At 45.5% G+C, this 16,829-nt stretch overlaps 1 protein-coding gene and 1 non-coding gene across 2 annotated transcripts in view; both read right to left on the reverse strand.

Annotated features, from left to right (window-relative positions):
- The window catches only part of HSPA4 (heat shock protein family A (Hsp70) member 4), a 58,634-nt gene extending 44,958 nt beyond the window's left edge, over window positions 1-13,676 (reverse strand). Inside the window, exon 1 of the mRNA XM_066344147.1 lies at window positions 10,931-13,676. Within this exon, the coding sequence (XP_066200244.1) occupies window positions 10,931-11,037 (107 nt within the window). The 5' untranslated portion in view covers window positions 11,038-13,676. The remainder of the gene's footprint in view (window positions 1-10,930) is intronic.
- Window positions 12,051-12,190, reverse strand: LOC136377939 (small nucleolar RNA SNORA7). Its single transcript, XR_010746541.1, has one exon. It is a non-coding gene; the product is annotated as a small nucleolar RNA SNORA7 (small nucleolar RNA).
- Window positions 13,677-16,829: the final 3,153 nt, after the last annotated feature.

Here is a 16,829-nt window from a genome sequence, read left to right on the forward strand (position 1 = left end):
GAGAGACAGTCAGACAGACTCCCGCATGCACCCGACCGGGATCCACCCGGCACGCCCACCAGGGGCGACGCTCTGCCCACCAGGGGGCGATAATCTGCCCATCCTGGGGGTCGCCATGTTGCGACCAGAGCCACTCTAGCGCCTGAGGCAGAGGCCACAGAGCCATCCCCAGCGCCCGGGCCATCTTTGCTCCAATGGAGCCTTGGCTGCGGGAGGGGAAGAGAGAGACAGAGAGGAAAGCGCGGCGGAGGGGTGGAGAAGCAAATGGGCGCTTCTCCTGTGTGCCCTGGCCGGGAATCGAACCCGGGTCCTCCGCACGCTAGGCCGATGCTCTACCGCTGAGCCAACCGGCCAGGGCTCCTCCATGTATTCTAATCCTATATGCTCAAGTCCCACACCTCCCCCTTTCCTCATCATTCCATCCCCCATTGATATAACTCCTCTGAATTCAATTATTTTAAGTCTGTACATAACCTTTAACTGCGGCTTTATGTCCCTCATATTTCCAACTAGAATATCTCTAGACAGCAATATTGTTATCTTACAATTCCTCATCTATACCACACACAATGCCAAGTTAAAGCTGCTAAAAACATTAAGTACCTAGACACTTGTTGTTTGACTGACATTACTTTTCCTCCATTCCAAATTACAGGCTGACAGTATTGGAAATTAATTCAAATTAAGACAGAGAATAAATAGCACTGATCTCCCTTTCCTAGGTAAGCAATAATACCAGCAAAACCTTTTTACACATTCAGATAGGATATTAAAAACAGCTGCTGCCTGCCTGGCCGGGGGGTGGCGCAGTGGATTGAGCGTCGGAATGCGATGCGGAGGACCCAGGTTCAAGACCCCGAGGTCGCCAGCTTGAGCATGGGCTCAACTGGTTTGAGCAAAGCTCACCAGCTTGGACCCAAGGTCACTGGCTTGAGCAATGGGTTACTCGGTCTGCTGTAGCCCCACGGTCAAGGCACATATGAGAAAGCAATCAATGAACAACTAAAGTGCCTCAATGAAAAACTGATGATTGATGCTTCTCATCTCTCTCTGTTCCTGTCTGTCTGTCCCTAACTATCCCTCTCTCTGATTCTTGCTCTCTCTGTAAAAAAAAAAAAACAGCTGCTGCCTGACCAGGCGGTGGCGCAGTGGTTGGAGCATCAAACTGGGACTCATAGGACCCAGGTTCAAAACCCCAAGGTCGCCAGCTTGAGCTCGGGCTTACCCAGCTTGAGCTCAGGCTCACCAGCTTGAGCGTGGGGTCACTGGCTTGAGCATGGGATCCTAGACATGACCCCATGGTCACTAGCTTAAGTCCAAAGGTCACTGGCTTGAGCAAGGGGTCAACTGGCTCTCCTTGAGCCCCCCCACTCCCGTCAAGGCACATATGAAAAAGCAGTCAATGAACATCTAAGGAACAGCAACAAAAAAATTGATGCTTTTCATCTCTCCCTTCCTGTCTGTCCCTATCTGTCTCTGTCTCATACACACACAAAAAAAATAACAGCTGTGACCGGCACAGATTCTAAAAGGTAGTTTCATGTTTATAAGTGTGTAGAGAACTGCTCTCAGGATATTAGGACAGCTGTTGCTCTAAATTCACCTTCCTAAACAATATAAGAAAATGAGCTTTTCAGAGAACCTATAGTAATTAGATTATCAAATAAGAAATGGCGGCAAAACTGATTATTATATTAACCAGAGTGTCCTCTGGTTACTTAGGCCCAAACTAGAAAGTACCGTATTTCCCCATGTATAAGACGCATAAACTTTTTCAAAAATTTGGGGTCTAAAAACTGGGTGCGTGTAGAAGTGTGGCATTTCAAATGCCATAGATGGAACTGAGGACCAGACAATATATGAAGACAGTGATTAGTCATCAGACACAGATGAGGACAAGCTAATAGATGGGAGTTTTGACAGTGATAAGGAGTTGTATGAATTTTATGATGCATAAAACTTGAGTTCAATAAATTTATGTAATGCCTTTTTTTTTTTTTCAAATTTCGGGCCCCAAAATTATGGTGTGTCTTATACATGGGAGCATCTTATACATGGGGAAATACGGTATCCCCAAAAAAAGTTGCTACTAAATAACTTGTTTTTCTGAGATACAGTATCTAAAACACTCCTGAGCCAGTGACTTTTGCACATTTGATGAACCCTAAAAGGCAAACTTCTAGATTCTATTTACTGTTCCAATATATAGTAATCCATTAATAAAGAGGATTAATAAAAAATACAAAAAGGTAATAATAGCAATAGCAAATACTTGCACAGACTTTACTCTAAACACTTTAGTTTAACTCCTTAATCTTCACAACCCCCAGTAAGGTATATAAATCATTTATGTTCCTGGTATAAACTAATCTCTTAAATTTTTACAGAGTATTCTATTCTGGAAATATGTACTGAAACTCTACGCATTTATATCCTTTCCCCTAGCAGTTTGGCATCTGGAAATCTATCCAACAAAAACAGAAGTATTAACATGTAACCATAAATATAAAAAACTACTTCTTGAAGAACTGTTTGTAACAGCAAAGTATTAGAAATAACCTGAGTGTTTGAAGAAAACATGTTACAGCCATAATTATGAAATTACATAGTTAAGGAAATAAATTCATATTTAACTCTGAAAGTTATCTAAAATACAGGGTGTGGACCCTGGCCGGTTGGCTCAGCGGTAGAGCATCAGCCCAGTGTGTGGAAGTCCCAGGTTCAATTCCCGGTCAGGGCACATCAGAGAAGCACCCTTCCCCTCCTCCTTCCTCTCTGTCTCTCTCTCCCCCTCCCGCAGCCAAGACTACACTGGAGCAAAAGTTGCCCCGGGCGCTGAGGATGGCTCCATGGCTGAAAGGGAGCAACACCCCAGATGAGCAGAGGATCGCCTCCTGGTGGACATTCTGGGTGGATCCTGGTCGGGAGCATGAGGGAGTCTGACTGCCTCCTCGCTTCTAATTTCAGAAAAATAAAATATAGGGTGTGGCAAAAGGATTACAGTTTTGAGTAGGTGAAAGTTTATTTCTGCATTATTTCTTTTATTATATTATTTTCCATATGAACTGTAAACCTACATTTGCATCGTGTATGACTGAAAAAAAAGTTGCAAAATGTAGTATGATCCTATTTAAACACACACACTCAAGGTATATAAGTGAAAAGCTAGAGAAAGGTATGCAAGGATAGAAAGCAAATAATTAAGAGGGAGAGAAAACTCCACTTCAACACTTGAGTATCTGTTGTTGTTTTTGACAATGACAGAGTCAGAGTCAGAGAGAGGGACAGACAGACAGGAAGGGAGAGAGATGAGAAGCATCAATTCTTCCTTGCGGCACCTTAGTTGTTCATTGATTGCTTTTTCCTATATGTGCCCTGACCTGGGGGCAACAGCAGCCCGAGTGACCCCTTGCTCAAGCCAGTAACCTTGGGCTTCAAGCCAGTGAACAAGGGGTTATGCCTATGATTCCACACTCAAGCTGGTGAGCCTGCGCTCACGCTGAGCCCATGCACAAGCCGGAAACCTCAGGGTTTCAAACCTGGGTCCTCCGCATCCCAGTCAGACACTCTGTCCACTGCACCACCTCCTGGTCAGGCAACAAACAAGTATTCTGTTAAAAGTCAGTTAGAAAAAGAATGTTTTAGTTTAAAAAACACAATTTAGAACCTACTGACAAAGTTCCTGTAAATAACTTCTACCAATTTTGTATAAAAGGTTGTATTTTAGTTCTTAAATGATTTTAATAAGCTACTTCCAGAACCTCTGAAATTAAATATGAGGGGAAATGGTGTTAAGTGGTCTGAAACACTAGTTAACAAATCAGCCTTCCTTTTCTTTAAATCCAAGTCATGCTGCTCTTCTTAGAGCTACATGACATGAAAAGACATTCACTTCATAGAATAACTGTCTTGCACAAATAAGGTATCAGATGTTAACCTGCCAGTCACTTAAAAATTACACATATTTTCAGCTTTTGCTCTGAAGGGTGATTATTAATCATTTCATCTCTTCAAATTCCTAATATGTTGCTTCATCAGGAAGTCCATAAAATTGATAATGTAAACAATTCATGCCTTATGACCCAGTGATTCCACTTCTGAGTATATATATATCCAAAGAAACCCAAAACACTAATTCAAAAGAATATATGCACCCCTACGTTCATTGCAGCATTATTTACAATAGCCAAGATATGGAAACAGCCCCAGTGCCCATCAACAGACAAGTGGATAAAAACTGCAGTACATGTAATACAATATATTACTTTGCCATAAAAAAGACTGAAATCTCAGCATTTGTGACAGCACAAATGGACCTGGAGGGTATTATTATGCTAAGTAAAGTCAATCAGAAAAAGACAAATACCATCCATATGATTTCACTTATACGCAGAACCTAAGGAACAAAATAAACTAACAAAACTGAAACAGACTCAGATCCAGAGACAAGACTGATAGTTGCCAGAGGGGAGAGAGGTTGGGGGACTGGGTGAAAGGGTGAATGTACCAACTGGTATTTACAAAGTAGTCACGGGATGTCAAGTACAGTATAGGGAATACAGTGAATAATGTTGTAATAACTGTGTAACTACTAGAAATATGGGGGGGCTACTTTATGAAGTGTATGTACATCTGAAATTAATACAATATTAAATGTAAACTGTAATTTAAAAATTCAGACAATTATTTTCATAAGTAACTCATTTCTACCCTATAAATTGTTCATTGTGGAAAGTATGGCTCAATTAACCTCACTACTGTTTGACATTTCAATGACTTTTTTTTTTTTTTTTTTGTATTTTTCTGAAGCTGGAAACAGGGAGAGACAGTCAGACAGACTTCCACATGCGCCCGACCGGGATCCACCCGGCACGCCCACCAGGGGCGGGACGCTCTGCCCACCAGGGGGCGATGCTCTGCCCCTGGGGGGGGGTTGCTCTGCCGCAACCAGAGCCACTCTAGGGCCTGGGGCAGAGGCCAAGGAGCCATCCCCAGCGCCCTGGCCATCTTTGCTCCAATGGAGCCTTGGCTGCGGGAGGGGAAGAGAGAAACAGAGAGGAAGGAGGGGGGGGTGGAGAAGCAAATGGGCGCTTCTCCTATGTGCCCTGGCTGGGAATCGAACCCGGGTCCCCTGCACACCAGGCCGACGCTCTACCGCTGAGCCAGCTGGCCAGGGCCTCCAATGACATTTTTAATGCAGAAAAAAACACTTTATGGTTGGTTGTACCTTTTCTAATGTAATAATCCAACTAAATATAAAATTAGGTTTTCCCTCTTACTCCAAGCCTATAATCAAAAAACATCAACACGGACACTTCCCAATTTAGAACTCCACAAAGTTTATCTTGAGGCCATCCACCTCTCACCCATGCTACCACACTAGAGAGCAACATCAACACTCACATGTACTACTGCATAGCCTCCTAAGGTATCACCCTGCTGCTGCTCTTGCCCTTCTCAAATAAATCCACTCTCCTCAAAAAAGTTAATCATGTTTTAAAATGTTAGAATACCTTCCACTGCGCCTAAATAAAAATCAAGAATGTGACTTTGCAAGATCATCCGCCATCATCTAGTCTGCCCTCCCTAACTCCTCTCCAGACTCATCTCACATCATTCTCTCAAGTGGCTCAAGAGTCGCAGCTATGTTCCTCTAAGTCTGTCAAATCTGCCAAGCTCTTCTTGGAACAGTTCGTCTTCCCTTGCTGTTCCTTCTGCTTGGAACAGCTCTTCCTCAGACCCACAACTTCCAAGGTAAATTCCTACTCATATTCCAGGTACCAGCTTATATGGCATTTTTTTTTTTTTTTTGTATTTTTCTTAAGTTGGAAACGGGGAGGCAGTCAGACAGACTCCCGCATGCGCCCAACCGGGATCCACCCGGCATGCCCACCAGGGGGCGATGCTCTGCCCATCTGGGGCGACGCTCTGTTGCAACCAGAGCCATTCTACCACCTGAGGCAGAGGCCACAGAGCCATCCTCAGTGCCCGGGCCAACTTTGCTCCAATGGAGCCTTGGCTGTGGGAGGGGAAGAGAGAGACAGAGAGGAAGGAGAGGGGGAGGGGTGGAGAAGCAGATGGGCGCTTCTCCTGTGTGCCCTGGCCGGGAATCGAACCCGGGACTTCTGCATGCCAGGCTGACGCTCTACCACTGAGCCAACCGGCCAGGGCCACATCGCACTTCTTAAGAGCACCTTTCATCTCCACCCAACATACAATTTAAATTAGTATTTAATTGTCATTGTATCTTGTACTTTCTCACCCAGGCTACCTTTACCACAATTAGTAATTGCGTATATATTTGTTTAACATCTGGCTCTTTCCATTAGTCATGTCCATGACTGGAGGATCCTGTTTATTTGTTCATCAGACTACCTCTAGTGATTAACACAATGGCTGTCATATTGGAGGCTCTTAATCATTTGCTAAGAGAAAACCTAAACCTGACAAAAAAAAAATGAGCATCTCTTCCGAGTAAGACTCAATTAGCTCCTCAAAAACTGAATTCAAGCCCTGGCCGGCCTGGGGTGAATTCAGGAGTCCTGGGTTCAATTCCCGGGCAGGGCATACAGGAGAAGCGCCCATCTGCTTCTCCACCCCTCCTCCTCTCCTTCCTCTGTCTCTCTCTCTTCCCCTCCCGCAACCAAGGCTCCATCGGAGTCAAGTTGGCCCGAGCGCTGAGGATGGCTCCATGGCCTCTGCCTCAGGCACTAGAATGGCTCTGGTTGCAGCAGAGCAATGCCCCAGATGGGCAGAGCATCGCCTCCTGGTGGGTGTGCCGGGTGGATCCCGGTCGGCCGCATGCGGGAGTCTGTCTGACTGCCTCCCCATTTCCAACTTCAGAAAAATACAAAAAAAAAAAAAAAAACTGAATTCAAATGCTGTTACCCCCACCCACAATTTAAAATGAGGTACTTCCATCATAGCCACTGTGGAGTAGTCTGCAATGGGGGACGGTCACCTGAGGAACCCAGCCCCAGGAACTTTGGCTAGGACCGCCCACACTCGGGCGCGCCAAAAGAAACTTCCCAGGAGTCTTTTGCAAAAAGCGACTGTCTGCCAGCCAGTGAAATTTCACCACATCATATTAGCTCGACCACGCTAGAGACCCTTTAAATATCCCCCACGCGCATCACCCCATGCAACTTCCCTGGCCTCTGTGTCCCCGGGACCAGGGAACATCGTCAGGCTGGATGAGCTCTGTACTCAATAAAGCCTTTTTTTATTCCACATTTTGTGGCTCCGCCCTTCCTTCTTCCTCTATTGGGGAAAAATACCTTACAGCCACCCCTCTAGAATTTCCATCTCATTTCCACTCTCACACTGAAACAAAAATGCATACCAGCCTCTGTGTACTTACTTCTGAGGTATAAAATCATTTTTCCATATAACCACTACAAAGATCAACCTTTCCACTTCCAGGTTCTACTCAGCCAGACTCCAACACAGCAATTTAAGCTAATCAAAATCACAGTTCAAAAATATTACTGCCTGACCTGTGGTGGCGCAGTGGATAGGGCGTCAACCTGGAAATGCTGAGGTCGCCGATTCGAAACCCTGGGCTTGCCTGGTCAAGGCACATATGGGAGTTGATGCTTCCGGCTCCTCCCCCTTCTCTCTCTCTGTCTCTCTTTCCTCTCTCTCCCTCTCTGTCTCTCTCTCTCCCTCTCTCCTCTCTAGAAATGATTAAAATTTAAAAAAATTAAAATTAAATAATTTTAAAAAAACTTATAAAAAAATATTACTTAGATGTATGGCATCCCTATAAGTTCCTGAGGAATACAAACAAAAATATAGGAAAAACATGCAAGAAAAATCACTTAAAGTATTTAAAGGAGATCTTATCAGAATGACATGGTATATCTGGTCACCCATCACTTAGCCTTTGAGGAAAATTTACTTGTAACCTGGAAAAGTAAAATTCTTTTTTTCCTGAAAGGAGTCAGGTTCAAGTAATGGAATTATGTAAAAGTATGGTAATGACTCTACAAAATGAGAGCATAAAATAAGTCTAAAAGAAAGGGCAGTAAACACCATTCTAATATTTGAGATTTTCTTCCCTCTGGAGCAAGTATTTTCAACTCTAGGCAAGAAAAAACCAAGATGTTACATGCCTAACTCAGTGCACCAGCCTTTTTAGTTCCTTGGAGGAAACTATGACAATGAAGAAAACCAGGATCTAGAGAGGAAGACAATGTCAAATAGAAAAGTAATGGTTAAATACTTTAAAAGAAACTTCAATGCTTTTAAAAAAAAAAAAAAAAAAAAGGGCACTTCAATACACAACACACTTCCCTGGAAATACAAATTAGAACATACCCATTGTTAAGAAATATACAAATTGGTGGTGAGGGGGTATGTATGCTAACAAGTAGAGGCTTTCTTTCGAGATTGATGAAAATGTTTTAAAATTGATTTAAGCCCTAGCCAGATAGCGTGGTTGTTAGAGCGTCAACCCAAAGCAGAGGTTGCTAGTTTGATCCCTGGTCAGGGCACATACTCTGTTCTTGTCTCTCTCCCTCTGTCTCTCCCTCCTCTCCCCTCCCTAGCTAAAATCAATAAATTTAAAAAAATTTTTAAATTGATTTGATCGTTGCACAATTTCATAACTACACAAAAACAATTGAACTACACACTTTAAATTATATCCCCTGCTGGCCCTGGCCGGTTGGCTCAGTAGTAGAGCGTCGGCCTGGCGTGCAAGAGTCCCAAATTCGATTCTCGGCCAGGGCACACAGGAGAAACGCCCATCTGCTTCTCCACCCCTCCCCCTCTCCTTCCTCTCTCTTTCTCTCTCTCTCTCTCTCTCTTCCCCCTCCCACAGCCAAGGCTCCATTGGAACAAAATTGGCCCGGGCACTGAGGATGGCTCTGTGGCTTCCGCCTCAAGCGTTAGAATGGCTCTGGTTGTAACAGAGCAACGCCCTAGATGGGCAGAGCATCGCCCCCTGGTGGGTGTGCCAGGTGGATCCCGGTCGGTCGGGCGCATGCGGGAGTCTGTCTGACTACCTCCGTTTGCAACTTCGGAAAAATACAAAAAGAAAAAAAAAATAGGCCTGACCTGTGGTAGCGCAGTGGATAAAGCATCGACCTGGAAATGCCGAGGTCGCTGGTTCAAAACCCTGGGCTTGCCTGGTCAAGGCACATACGGGAGTTGATGCTTCCAGCTCCTCCCCCCTTCTCTCTCTCTCTCTCCCCCTCTCTCTCTCTAAAAATGAATAAATAAAATTAAATAAAATTTAATAGATATATATATATATATATCTCCTGCTAAAAATTAAAAACAAAATCGACAAAGCCATCAGACTTCATTTTGGGGTCTGGGTGCGCTTTTAGAAAGACCTGGGTTGCCTCTAAAATAAGGGGCAGAAACTTGACAAGTAGAAAGGAAACGTAACCTTCTGAGTACCAAAGATCAGGCCAGTAGATGGGCAACCTAGTTTGGCTAGCAATCTGCTTAGGAAGCGTGACAAACGTGAGGGTGAAAATCGGGTCTTAGAACAGATGACCGTTAACGGCCACACTAAGAACTTATCAACTAGTTCAAAGTTTAAGAAATTCTGTCCAAAAGGAAAACAATAGATTGAAAAGCCTCTATGTACTCAAAAAGTAAGTTTTATTTACTCTAACAAAGAAAGACCGAGGTGAAGTATGATTTCTTAGAATTGTGTCTATACTGGTCCCATCATTTAGTATAGGTCAGGGGTCCCCAAACTTTTTATACAGGGGGCCAGTTCACTGTCCCTCAGACCGTTGGGGGGCCGGACTATAAAAAAAAACTATGAACAAATCCCTATGCACACTGCACATATCTTAAAGTAAAAAAACAAAACGGGAACAAACAATACTTAAAATAAATAACAAGTAAATTTAAATCAACAAACTGACCAGTATTTCAATAGGAACTATGGGCCTGCTTTTGGCTAATGAGATGGTCAATGTCCGGTTCTATGTCACTGCTACCATAACAAGTGATATGACGCCTGCGTCCTGCGTCACCGGAAGTAGTACTGTACGTGAGGACCGCCACATACAGTACTCCAGGAGTATGTTCCTCTCACTGACCACCAATAAAAGAGGTGCCCCTTCTGGAAGTGCGGGGGGTGGTGGAGGCGGATAAATGGCCTCAGGGGAACGCAGTTTGGGGACCCCTTATAAATTCTAAAAGTCAAAGTGAGCTCGAGTCATTCATTAACAATTGTGGCCAAATCCTGGTTTGACTGTCTTACTGTGAAAGTGGACGCGCACAGAATAGCAGAAATAACCCAATACTCTTCAATATACTGAAACTGTGAAAAAAGCAAAATGAATGCAAAGGTATCAAGGTGGCAGCGATTTTACTAAATCCTTTTCCGATTCTAGCCGTGCTACCCCAACCTGGTCCATATTGAGCTTGAGCCTCAGGTCCTCACGCTCCGTCGCTTCGGGGCGCCGCCCCGCCCCCACTCACGTGGGACTCCGGCCGCTCCAGGCCGCTCCACAGTTTTGCCGCAGGCAGACACCAGAACCCGGTCAACTTTTATTAAGTGCCTGCTGTATGCAAAGCTAAGAATTCTGTTAGGTTCCAGAAACGTCCGTACACTCCAGGCCTGGTCTGTGCCGGCTGAAAGAGGACCTCGGTCCCTCCTACACCCCAGGCCTGCCTGCCTTCCAGGTCGTGACTCGAGGCCTCCGCTGGCCCGAGCGCCGCACCCAGTATTCATTCGGCCAGCGGACCACCGGGAAAAGGTCTCGCCCCCTGGCTCAGACCCACACGGCAGGTCGCGGACCGTAGTAACGTGGCACCCAGTGGGGGTCCCCTACCTACGGGGCCTTAGGCTCGGAACTGAAAGGACTCCAATGCTCGTGTTCCCCAGTTCCGAGGGTAGCCGACGGGAGCAATTACTCTCTCCCCACCCTCGGTGCACGCGGCCAGCCTGGCCCACACTTACGGCGTGCAGCGGTCGCTGTACTCATTCGCAATGGTCTCGATGCCGCCGGCGCGCGCCACAGCCACGTAGCAGCTCTGGAAGCCCAGATCTATGCCCACCACCGACATGGCGCTGGCTACAGCTCAGGCTCGAGCCCGGGTCCGGCCGGCGAGACAGGACGCGGAGCACGACGGAGACGGCGCACGGAGAGTGGACTGCGTGGGCCGGAGGACCGGTGCTAGTGCGGGACTGGCGAGAGCCGAGGTGCTCGGAAACGGAGCTGCTGCGGAGCGTGCTGCTCGGCCGGCTCCGGCTCAGCGGCCGCAGAGAGGGCGCCGGGCAGCGGGGGCGGAGAAGATCTCGAAAGATCTCGTTGCGACGAGAGTGAAGCTGCAGAACGAGAACTACGAAGGAAAGGAATGTTCTCGCGAGCACTCGGTGCAGCCGCTCTTCCTTTTGCGGTCCCGCCCCTAGTTACAGACAAGTGTACGTCATGTCCAGCCTCGAGGTGCTCGGAAGATGGAAAGGGGTTGCAGAACCCCCCGCAGCTGCTTCCCACAGATGCAAAGAACAGTTGGGCACCTTCCCTGCCGAAAGAAAGGAGAGCCGGCTAGAAGCAAAGTGCTGAGAACCTGTGTTTGGTCTACTTTCGCCCCTTTTCCTTCTATCCAAAGAAACTTCCGGTGGCGGGTCCTCCTACGCTCCTCCTTGTGTCGGTCCCCCAAAGTAGGAGCGAGAGCTAATCTTCAAAACCCGGAAGACTCTCCTGTTGCTCTTGGGATAGGTTGGACCGTAGAGGAGAAGGCAGCTGTTGGAACACGGCCCGGAGTAGGGCCTTAAATCGAGCTAAGTATGGCAAAGTCAAACCGCCCCTTCCGGCAGAGGGAAGAAATCCACTCTCAATTCCACCGCTTTGAGGGGTTTTTTTCCCCCCGTTGATTCTTGTCGCACCGCTCTATAGCTCACTCCTACCCTTAGATAGGACTGAGGGACTTACAGGACTTCAGCCTTTTTATCCCCAAAATATTTCAAGCACCTGTTCTGAACTGGATGCAAGGGACACAGATGATAAACTACTTCGGTCTGTTCAGCCTAGCAAGTAAAGTGGTAGGACTATATGACGCTAATTAATTTTTTTTAACATTGTTGCAGACTATCTTCCAATCACCAGCTACTAAGCAAACGGGGACTGGAATAGGTACCTCTGCCAGGCTTGCTTTCCCTTATGTCTCCAAAGCTGGCAGAATATTAGCCACTTCCCAGGCATGATCCTGGGACGTTGAAACTAATGAATCTTAATTTAAGGGTCTATCACTGGCACGGACACCTGGGAGAGCAGTGAGTTGCTGAAAGTTCCGGAGTGTTCCAGGTGCAGAGGGGAAACCAGCTTGCGCTCAAGAAGCAAGCTATGTAATAAGCATGTCTGATAAATTGCCTAATGAGAGATTTCAGAAGAGAAGCGATCTGAATCTCCAAGTCTCCAGTAATTTGTTGTAATGTCTTATTTTAAATATTTACTTTATGATACTATTTTTTAAGGGTCCCCAACACTAAGTTTGTTGTTTTTTCTAGTTAGGTTGACCTGGACCTTCCTCTGTCTCCTATTTTTTTCTTAACTAGAGGGATATTAGTGACACCAAGAACAGTATTGGCCTTAATTATGACAGGCTGTCTCCATTAGTCTGCTCTAGGTTATTAAGCACTGAGCAAATAAAGGCTAGGGTGCAGGCTGAAGTGTCTAATCCACCTAAAAGATCACTGTGTCTAACAGACTCTCTCCCTTCCTTCTTATGAAAGGCTTCCTCATCCTCTAGCTAAACTGGCAAAAAGCACACCCATAACTCTTTATGTTCCAACTTCATATCTACTTGCCCTATTTGCCTTGGCACTGCTTTCAATTTAAAATACCATCACCCTATCAATCTTAAGGATTTTTCCTTCTTAAAAATAAAACAACATCAGTCACAGAGAGTACTCATCCTGCTAAAAATAGTTTTCTGGATCGTCAAACTTATAGCTCAAGAGGCTATTCTAGGATAGTTTGTTTGTTTGTTTGTTGTATTTTTCTTAAGTTGGAAATGGGGAAGCAGTCAGACAGACTCCTGCATGTGCCTAACCGGGAGCCACCGGCATGCCCACCAGGGGGCGATTCTTTACCCCTCTGGGGCATTGCTCTGTTGCAACCAGAGCCATTCTAGCGCCTGAGGCAGAGGCCACAGAGCCATCCTCAGCGCTTGGGCCAACTTTGCTCCAATGGAGCCTTGGCTGCGGAGGGGAAGAGAGAGACAGAGGAAGGAGAGAGGGAGGGGTGGAGAAGCAGATAGGCGCTCCTCCTGTGTGCCCTGGCCGGGAATCGAACCCGGGACTCCTGCATGCCAGGCCAACGCTCTACCACTGAGCCAACCGTCCAGGGCCTATTCTAGGATATTTAAATAAATGAAGTCAGAAAAAGTTATTTAAGAATTCTGAAGAATCTTAATGACAAGTTTCTAAGAATCACAATTGTGAAGCAGTGAAGTTGTCAGAATGATATTGAAGAAACTAGTTGAAGCACAAGTTCTTTTCATTCAGCATAGTATCTTGAGTACTTTTTTTTTTTATTGAGTACTTTTTTAATGTTTATTAATTTTGGAGAAGAAAGAAGGGAGAGAAAGGGATAGACAAGAACATCCATCTGTTCCTGTATGTGTCCTGACCAGGGATCGATCTGGCAACTTCTGTACTTCAGGACAATGCTCTAACCAACCAAGCTATCTGGCAAGGGCTATCTTGAGGATTTTAGAAAAACAAAGTTGTTAAATGCCTTTCTCTGGTACAATGATTAAATTTAGTTCAAAGAAATTATCAAGGTGTTTGTTTGTTTGTTTGTTTGTTTTAAAAATACAGTATTCATAGGCTGCTCACCATGAAACAAAAGTTTCTCAGTTGGGAATTCATAATCATCCCTGCCAAGTGTCCTGTGGAATACTGTCCTATATTCAGGAACAGCTTCTGCAATTCTTTGCTGCAGGAGGACGCAAAAAGCTCACATAATGGTGTTTTCTGGTCTCTCTGTCGTAATGAGTGGACCAGTGCCCTTATTCAAACCACCACTCCTATCTTATACTCCAAAACTCTAATCACTCAATAATAATTACCATATTCTACCTCACCTCTACCTCCTACTATGTGTGCCAGACATTGTGCTGAGTGGTTTGGATATCATAATTCATTTAATCTTCATAGCAAGCACAATAGGGAGGCATTATTTTCCTTTTTTTTTTTTTTTTTTTTTTGGTATTTTTCTGAAGCTGGAAACGGGGAGAGACAGTCAGACAGACTCCCGCATGTGCCCTACTGGGATCCACCCGGCACACCCACCAGGGGGCGATGCTCTGCCCCTCCGGGGCGTCGCTCTGTCACCTGGGGCAGAGGCCAAGGAGCCATCTCCAGCGCCTGGGCCATCTTCGCTCCAATGGAGCCTCGGCTGCGGGAGGGGAAGAGAGAGACAGAGAGGAAGGAGAGGGGGAGGGGTGGAGAAGCAGATGGGCGCTTCTCCTGTGTGCCCTGGTCGGGAATCGAACCCGGGACTTCCGCGCACCAGGCCGATGCTCGACCACTGAGCCAACCAGCCAGGGCCTATTTTCCAATTTTATAGATGAGAAAACAGACCTGATGAGATTGAGGAATCTGCTCAAGGTCACACAGCTTTTATTTTTTATTGTATTTTTAAAATTTATTTATTGGTTTTAGAGAGGAAGGGGGAGAAAAAGAAAGAGGCAGAGAGATGGAAACTTCAGTCTGCTTCTGTATGTGCCCTGACCGGGGATCAAACTGGCAACCTTTGTGTACCAGGATGATGCTCTAACCAACTAAGCTATCCTGCCAAGGCCAGGGTCACACAGCTTTTAAAACTCTATGACTTCAGCCCTGGCCGGTTGGCTCAGCAGTAGAGCGTCGGCCTGGCGTGCGGGGGACCCGGTTCGATTCCCAGCCAGGGCACATAGGAGAAGCGCCCATTTGCTTCTCCACCCCCCCCCCCTCCTTCCTCTCTGTCTCTCTCTTCCCCTCCCGCAGCCAAGGCTCCATTGGAGCAAAGATGGCCTGGGCGCTGGGGATGGCTCCTTGGCCTCTGCCCCAGGCGCTAGAGTGGCTCTGGTCGCGGCAGGGCGACGCCCCCTGGTGGGCAGAGCTTCGCCCTTGGTGGGCGTGCCGGGTGGATCCCGGTCGGGCGCATGCGGGAGTCTCTCTGACTGTCTCTCCCCGTTTCCAGCTTCAGAAAAATACAAAAAAAAAACAACTCTGACTTCAGCATAGGTTTTCTATAATGACACTGCTGCTTTCTTTAAATTCATGTTCCTTATAGAGATTCATTAAAGTGAATATGGGAAATAAAAGTAAAAAAAATTCATCTAGAATCTTTCACTACTGACATTTTGGAATACTTGCCTTCATTTTGGTGTTTTTATTGTATATGATGGTTGAATTTGGTTGTGCCTTTTTTTTTTTAACATTAGGTTAATTTAGCCTTTCCCAAACTGTATTCCCTAGGACAGTGTGTCATGAGGTATTAATAGGTTAATATTACCATTTTAAAGGCTCTGAGAAGTCCTGTATAAAACCTATTTCACTTTGTTGAATCATAAATACAAGTGTAGCCTGACCTGTGGTGGCGCAGTGGATAAAGCCTCGACCTGGAATGCTGAGGTCGCTGGTTCAAAACCCTGGGCTTGCCTGGTCAAGGCACATATGGGAGTTGATGCTTCCAGCTCCTCCCCCCTTCTCTCTCTCTGTCTCTCTCTCCTTGCTCTCTCTCTCCTCTGTAAAAAAAAATGAATAAATAAATTTTAAAAATAAATAAATAAATAAATAAATACAAGTGTAAATATAAGAAATACTAGTTAAAGAGTAGTAGAACACAATTTAGACTCCTGCTTTTTCCTTTTAAGCATTTTTCTAATCATATGCTCTTCTGATATAAAAACTACCACTATAGTTCATGTCTAACTCAAAATTGGCTGAAATCCTTCCTTACTCTATCAAACTGTCTGCTTACGTAGTACCACTATGATCTCATTCTGAGATCCTTCTACAAAGCCCCTTGTTTTGTCCTTATACGGGCCTGCACATTCATTATCAGTCCTTTCCCTCTTTATAATCCTGAAATGCTAGATGAACTTTGCCCAGATTTTGCCAAGCCATATAAGCTGATATGCTCATGAAAATTTAACCCCTTCTTCTAGGTCCTTTGATCACCGGACATATTCCTGGCCTGACTCACAATCTCTTACACATCAGCTCTACGCTCTCTTCAACCACCCTATGCAGCCTTCTTCCACCTCTAGCAGCTGACATTCCAACTCCACCCCAATGCCCTGTCTGTTGATCTGGTCTGTTGAGAGCAGAAACATGATTGGCCAGTTCAGTCCAGCTTTAGTCTAGCTTGTCCAGTCCAAAGTGTGGAGGGACTCCCAAACATCCCCCCTACCTCCACTCTAGGGAGCTATCCTGCCACAGTAGCAGTTACCATCTTGTTTCTACAAATTACAAAGCTTTCTTTACCATCTTTTGTTTTAACTGTCAAATTCATCAGGACCCAGTGTATACTGTGCTGATTCCTCCTCAGCTGAAAACAGCTGGTTTATCTCAGGACAGCCTGCTCTTTTCTTCATGCTGTAAGACTCAAAGACAATGACTTTAAAAGACCCTGTGGCCTCTGATAATTCACTTTTCCTGATTAAAGAGGAATCTAGAGCGTGGCTATTTGTAATTTGACAAAGAATCAGTGTTACTATGAACAGTGTTACTATGAACAAGTTGATGTGGCATTCTGCCCATACATTGCTTCCCAACCAAAGGAGAATCATTTATTTTCTTGTTGACATGTAGTTAATGTTCAATTGCAGAGTGAGTTAAAAATCTAAATATATCACAAATGATA

The sequence above is a fragment of the Saccopteryx leptura genome, chromosome 6 (genome assembly GCF_036850995.1).
Source record: "Saccopteryx leptura isolate mSacLep1 chromosome 6, mSacLep1_pri_phased_curated, whole genome shotgun sequence".
NCBI lineage: Eukaryota > Metazoa > Chordata > Mammalia > Chiroptera > Emballonuridae > Saccopteryx > Saccopteryx leptura.